Here is a 7,500-nt window from a genome sequence, read left to right on the forward strand (position 1 = left end):
GAGACACTCAAGGTCAGGCTGGCCAGGGCTCTGAGCAACCTGATCAAGCTGTAGGCATCCCTGTTTGTTCCAGGGGAGTTGGACTAGATGGCCTCTTAGGGTCCCTTCCAACTCAAATGATTCGATGATTCCTGACTGGCATTTAGTCTAAGCAGAGCCTGTAGTGCTCTCCCCTTATGAAAGCTGGGTGCATGGCATCAAATGCCAGGAACCTCCACAGGAGCAGCACTCTGCAGTGAGTGAGTGAGTGCATACCACAGTGCAGGGGGAATAAAGGAAAAACTGCCAGCAAATTTCACCAGAGGGAACTGGTCAGCAGAAACTGGGCCAAGTTCACAAACCTGTGGGATAATCCATCTCTAAGACTGGGGAAAAAAAAACAAAAAACAAAAAACAAAAAACAAACAAAACAAAAAACAGGAAAAAAAAAAAACAAAACAAAACAAAAAAAAACATAACCCAAAAGTGATTAAAAGAAGGATTTTGGTAATTTGTTAGGGGGGCAAGCTAACAAAGTAATTTAAGCTAATGTGATGTTTATAAAGTTACTTAGATAATGATACCATGTATACCATTATAATCATTAAAATCCAATCTATGTTTAAAAAAAAAAAAAAAACTTAGATGATTAACACAAAATCAAGTTGATGTGAAGGAACAATTACTTTTAGAAAAAAAATCAGGAGGTCCTAATATTCTGTAGAATGAGGGAGGATGCAGCTGTATGTCGACAGCTTTCATATCCTCATTTGAATAATGTGGCCTGAATCTGTCACTTTATTCATCCTCCTTATGCTCAGTGTACTCTGCATCAACAACAAATTAAGTTGTAAATAAGAGACAATCATCACTTTTGTTTTTAAGCAGCTTCTGCATGGAGAATTTCAATGTACTGTTTCTTTTTGACGGAAAGAAAGGGATTCTGCACTGTGCTTATGTAAGCACAAATATGAGGAAACCAACCGAAATGAAACAATAAGGGAACACTTGAGAACTGCTCCAAAATGTTCTTGGAAGCACATTTCTACCACCACAAATCTCTTTTTAGATAGGATAAGCATAAAGGAAATTGTTTAGTTTACTGTAACAGTAATTCTTACTTTGCTCTCCAGTGCTAATAACTCTTTTTTTATTATTATTATTTTTAATTTCCAATCCTCCAATCTCCCCTTTCCACAACCAGGTACAGGCAGGGCATAACCTCAGGGGAAGGAAGAAGTCAGCTATGGCTTTGTGCGCTCAGAAGCGCCACTGACCTCTGAGGAAAACCAAACTTCTTTATGACCCAACACAGCATGCAGTAAGAATGCGGAGGGGAAGAGATTTTCTTACCTTTACATCTGAGAAGTAGGTTTTCAGCATATTGGAACTTGGGTACCGGGTGTAAAAGAACATGAGCTTGGCCTTTTTCAAGTGGTTCGGCGATAAGCCTTCCTGCATGTAGGATTGGACTGGTAAAGGAAAATGCTTGGCTTGAAAAGGCTGCTTTCTGAGCGTGCCCCATGCACACACTGCACCCCCAGCCTGTGGGAGACTGAAATGGCCATGCTGTGATTTTCTGTAAATGGCAAAATGAGGGATGAGGAGACACACAACCCAAACCTTCTATTTCCTATCAGTTTCGGGAATTCTGCAAGTTTACAGCTTGTGTACCATATGTATGTTCACTTGTTGCTAAGGAAACATGTGCTGCGCAGAACTTATCAGGAGCTTTTTCTCCCTCTCCTCTGCAAGTCCAGCACAAGTTTCATTTCCCCTCAGCACTGCACTGTGTGCAGCGAGTGAACTGAGTATATGAGCTACGCACAGGGTGCTCCAGCCTTTGGAGCAATGCCTCCCGCAGGCAGCACATTTCACCTGCTCCGCTCCCATCCCAGCATCCTGAGCTGCTCCCTCTAATCCCGTTACAGTGCTGCTTCAATAATCAAAGCCAAATTTTCCGAGAGGCAGAGCCCCTCTGCCCTATGTTGTCGCCTTCTGGTTGAGCCAGTTAACTCCTCCTCGGATGAAGCCGCATTTGGGGCTCCACGATCGATGGACGCGGGCTAGCGGATCAATAAATGGCCACTTACCCTATAACGCAGCCTATTTATCCTGGAAACATCATTACCTTTTAGATCTGTAAACAGAAGCAACGAAAACAGTTCCCAAGGGAATGCGAAGCTAACCATAACCATCTCGGCTTGCTGATTTTCTCCCGGCTCCTTGGCTCTCTTTTGTGCGCTGTGCGCGAGGACGGCTCTGGTCACATCTGCGCCGCAGGCTGGCCCTGCCATTTCCTCAGCAAATTAATGGCTTTATAATTTATCAGAAATGAAGATGCACGTGGAGAAAATGAGTGTGGCCCCCACAAGGTCAATTAAGGGTTCTTCCCAGAAGCTTCTCCGAGGTCTGTTTCTCCCAGATGCAACTGCTGAAAACCTCACTCCTTTCACACCTGACGGAGGGGAAAGCTCGGCCACGTCCGCATGCACACTACAGCCTCTCTGCCCTTGCTCTGGGGCTGGGAGCATGCTGGCACCAACCACCTCCTGCGTCGGGAACTTGGACACAGCGTTATGGCAGGCTACTGCCTATTAGCCAGCCTTTTTCAATAAAAAACCCCTTTTCTCTAATTTCTGAAATCAGCGGAGCCCTTCTCCTTTATTCCAGATATAAAATAAGATTCATTTTCAGACTGAAAAAAATGTGGAATTAAAAAAAAAGAAAGAAGTCATCAATAACATTAGTTTAAAAACCTCTTATTATCTGGAAGTAGAAGGAGAATGGCTGAGCCGAACTTGCATTTTGTTTTAGATGCTCACTGATTACAAAGAAGATAATTTATGACTGACATACTTCTTGTGCCAAGAGAAGAGTTGAAAGAACCTCCAGTTACCTCCATTAGACTGATAGAGAAGTCTAAAAGAGCATTACACTCTGCAGTGCCATCTGTCAAAATACGTAAGTGAAATAATAGTAGCAAGCTGTCACCTATTGCTTAGAGATAAGAGTTTTAGACAAATCAAAACTTCTGCACCAGAAATCCACTTTGTTATGCGATCGTTTCAGGGGAGAGGGAGTCTGAGGGGGAACTTCAAAAAGTAAAAGAAATAAAAACCCTAAGCCTCCTTAATTTGTGATTCTTCGGTCGCCGTCGACATGCTAATATCGGGTACGGCACACATTTTCTTTCAGTGCGAGCTAAAGGATGGACTTAAACTTTCAGGGCAAAAAAGCTCTCCTATTTGCTGGATTTAAGCATATTAGGCAGTTGTCTAAGCATTTTGATTCCTTCTGCATTTAGGATTTTTAAATATTTTCTGCCCTAATGCCGGCGGATATTGATATTGAATGAAACACGTATTAAAAGATGTTCTAAGACTCAAATTCCCAGAAATCCATTTTCTATTAAAATTATACTTGTTCCTAAGCACTTGACAGCCTTAAAGCTGTATCGAATATGCGACCAATCTGTGTATCTTGATCCTAAGGTTAACGCTGCACTGTGATAAAAGATCTGATCTGTAATAATCTAGCAAAAAATAGTTAATGACAGACTTAAGAGCAAAGAATTAGATAAGCCATTGCTATTTCAGAAAAAAAGAACTGAACTGACCAATTGCTTAATTTCCTTTTTAAGTGCTTGGGCTGAAAAGCAACTGTTCTTCCAAGAAAGCACTAGCTGTTTCCAGGATACTTACACACGCACAATGACTCATGATGAAATAGATTCAGTAAACATACAGCTGTACTGAACACGAGCTAAGCCCCATTCAAGGCCAGGAAAGAAAACGAGCACAAATAAATATTAAGGAGGTAAAGGGAGGAGGGGTGCCGAATGGAACGCAAACAAGCTCCGTCCCAGCAGCTCGTGTGGCTTGCCTCAATTCTCCTAGCTATAGCTTTGTGAAGACAGATGACATTCAATTCTATGGGTAATGCAAAATAGACAATAACTGCTGAAACTTGAGCCAGCTGCCAGGTGTAAAAAAAAAAAAAAAAAAAAGAGAGAGAGGAAGGAAAAAAAAGGAGGAGAGAAAGAAAAGTTGATAAATCCATAAATTAATGAAAGACATCTGCTCAGGAACATAAAAGATCAGAGGAACAGTGTACTGCAGCTGAACCTAAAGCAGTGTTCAAACAACCTGAGAGCTCAGCGCTGTGCTTACCCAGTGTGACGCCACCTCACCTCACCCAGCAGCAGCAAAAAGGCAAAACGTTAAGAAATAAGAAGAGAAAGACTGGGAATGAAACCTAGATGCGCTCCTGTGTGTGTTATCCAAGGAAGCTGAGAGAGAGCGTTTGGCTCTTTCACACTCTAATTCTCCTGGGGAGCTCTCTCCTCTTTTGCAAAAAATATTTTTCAGTGGGGATTTCTTTCACTTCTATTCCCCTCATCCACAGCTCCCAGAAAAACTCCAGCAGGCTGTTCTAGTGCTGAGCTGAAAGGAAAGAGTCAAGAAGGGGCTGTATCAGGTAGGCAACCTGCGCTGGCAAGGCTAAGCTGCTCCTTCAGTTACACCTCAGCTGCTTTTAATCAGCAAAGCTCCAAACTGCTGTATCTCAGAGCATCTTCGAGACCTTCCAAAGGATGGGCCAGCTGAAAGTGCTCCCCTATTGCCCAGGTTTTACCAGCAGCACCGAGCTAACCAGCTTGCTGTACAATCACTTCTTCCTTTTTTATTTTTATTTTTATTTTTATTTAAAGTTTAATTAGTTTAATTCTAGTCAGATGTAATAACTCCTCATTTTGAAATGTTGTAATTCGTTAATTATAGCTTTCACATATTGGGACTGCGAAACACATTCCAGTTGGATGGGAATTCTGCTTAAAAATAAATAAATTGCAGAAAGTTTCACTCGTGTCTCAGACCCTCCTGCCAGGGAGAGAGCACCCAACTCCTTCACCTTTCCCAATGTCTCAGCAGCACACAGGCTGCTGTTGTGCTGCAGTTTTGGTCTATGCAAATGTTTGGGGACTGAACAAGGCTATTTTTCTTGAGATGCAAAGAGGATGCATGACAAAGGAAGACCATGCAGAAAAACAATTGGCTGTCTGTTTCTTTTGGAATTTGAATAAAACTTAATATTTGATTAAACAGATTAGTTTGCAAAGATATAGACTGCATTCAGAACGAAGACGGGAATTCATGCTGCAGGTGCATCTTATCTTGTTCAGCAACATACGCAAACATTAACCGTTTCCTTCTGCAATTCAGCAAAGAATGATCAGATGCGTTTTACAGGCATTGGTTAAAAGAAACAAACAGAAAGCGGGCTGGTGCAGCGCGTTAGCCTACCACTAAAACCTGAACTTGGCTCTATCCGCCCGTCTTATGTTCTCATCCTGCCTGTATTGTCCAGGAAAACAGATGTTGCTTTCTGCAGGGAAGAAAGATCTGCTTCTCCGAAGAAATCTACTCCTTGTGTGTGCACACTCAACCATGTAAAATTAAAAGCACTGCAACAGAACCTACCACAAACAAACCAACCTCCATACCGCGCCTTTCCCTGGAAACTGCAGGCTACCTGGGCAAACGAGCTGCTGCTGGAAAACAACAACAACGTCCCTGAGCTGAACTGTGCACCAGAGCACACACATCGTGTACAAATGCTCTTTAGTAAATCTGCTTTTCCTAGCAGCTCTGCATGCAAACCCCGGCCAGACAGAATGCTTCCCCAAGGGCTGGGAAAGGAGGAGGGCAAGGATGGAAGTGGAGCGGCCCCAGTGCTCACTGCCCTGGCTGAGCCCCATGCACGGCTCTCTCACCTTGGTTCCAGCAGGAGCTCTGCTAAGGACTGCCAGTGAGGATGGCCGGAGTAAGGGGGAGAAATAGCAAGAGGGAGGCAGGGATGCGCTGGGCAGAGAAAACCACTTGCAGCCACACGCATTTCATACCCCTTAGGCTCCTGTCCTAGGATGGGAGAACTACTTTGACATCACCACAATCAGCACCTACTGCACTGTGTGGTAGGAGTGACTTAATTGTTCTGGTCTGATTGATGCCCTCGGCTGCCACTCGTGCTGACCTCAGGACTGCTCTGAGAGCATTGCAGCTCACTTCTCAGCATGTGAGAATGAATTTCAGTTTGGATGTATGAAAGTAACTGGCAGTGACTGTGAATGATGCTGGCTTTGAACTGACTCCCCTGTTTTGCCATATAGTATATAAGGCAGAGGAAAGATTTCCCTGCTGCCAACAGGAAAAAAGTTCTCCAGATGTCAAGCCTGTTTCTGGCTGGCTCTTGGAAATGCCAACAGCTGTGGAAGGTGCAATCAAGCCATTCCTCCTACAGAAATAGGACTACTCACACAGGTCAGCCTAAAAAACACTGGAGAACAAGGATTCTTCCTTGGGCTTGGATGGCAAACCCTCAGAGGATGAGTGGATGACCCTGAAGCAGGCATCCCGCAAGTCTCCAGCCCTGCCCACACTCTGCTGGGACTTCACACACCCACAGACAAATTGCTGCAATTCCCCAAAAGCTCTCAGATCTGCTAATGTCCTAGAAGGCATCCAGTGGTGAGCCACAGCCTTGTGCAGCTGCCTCATGAGAGCCCTGGGAAGGGGACAATCTCCCCATATCACCACTGTCATTCTACAGGGACTGGTCACAGCCATGGCCAACAACTTGGGAATGAAATGTGCTCCATCTAAGGTTCTGTACTTGCACTGCTGCCTTCTGCTGGGGTGCAAGAGCAGGGATAAGATGTCTACATTCCCTTCATTCAAAATCCTCAGTTTTAGCATTGAGTAGACATGGCATTTTATTTATTTTTAATACAATTGTGCTTGAAAGAAAAATCTTTTGACCAAAAAGCAAGTTAAAGGTAACAAGGCAAGGAGTGGGAGGTGTTACTGCTAAAAAAGAAAAAAGATAATAATCTATATTGGTGTCCAGGAGAAAAAATATATATATAACTATGTCTGGTTATGCTTAAATAAAAGCAGAGCTGTATTTTTCCCCAAACTAAACCCTGAAATACAGCTAAAAAGAGGGAGTTCATTTTTTTTTTTGTTTTCAAGGAGGGGAAGTGTCCTGCAAATTTAATACAGCTGAAGTTTTATATTTAATTGTTCTCCCCAGCTTTCCAAAATAATTTGCTTTGTGTACGTTAGGACAAAAGATTTCTGTGTATGGCTGAACAGAGGTTAATCATGCATAGCAGGCAGCTGCACCAGAGCTGAGGAGCAGACCTCTGGGTGGGGGAAAGAACTTGGTGCTGCCTCAATAGATCAGTACCTGGGCCTTTTGTGCTTTATTTCCCTTACATGAGAGGTGGAGACCCACAAAAGATTAAACTGTCTCTCCGTGAGCTCCAGCAAGGCCACCATTAACATGGGAGGGGAATAATAGAGTGGATTGGTTTGGAGGGGAGCTCAAATCCTGAAACCCCAGCCATGGGCAGGGCTGTCCCCCCAGCCAAGGCTGCCAAGGGCTCCATCCAACCTGGCCTGGAGCATCTCCAGAGATGGCACCACAGTTTCTTTGGGCCACTGCCCCACTGCCCTCTGA

The 7,500-nt window shown here is 43.9% G+C and overlaps 1 protein-coding gene across 1 annotated transcript in view; it reads right to left on the reverse strand.

Moving 5' to 3' along the window:
* PROX1 (prospero homeobox 1) overlaps positions 1–7,500 on the reverse strand; it is a gene marked incomplete at both ends in the record, with an annotated part of 35,490 nt that overhangs the window by 25,940 nt on the left and 2,050 nt on the right. Inside the window, one exon of the mRNA XM_079550139.1 lies at positions 1,333–1,451. Within this exon, the coding sequence (XP_079406265.1) occupies positions 1,333–1,451 (119 nt within the window). The remainder of the gene's footprint in view (positions 1–1,332; positions 1,452–7,500) is intronic.

The sequence above is a fragment of the Tetrao urogallus genome, assembly GCF_951394365.1.
Source record: "Tetrao urogallus genome assembly, chromosome: 2".
In the NCBI taxonomy this organism is placed as follows: domain Eukaryota; kingdom Metazoa; phylum Chordata; class Aves; order Galliformes; family Phasianidae; genus Tetrao; species Tetrao urogallus.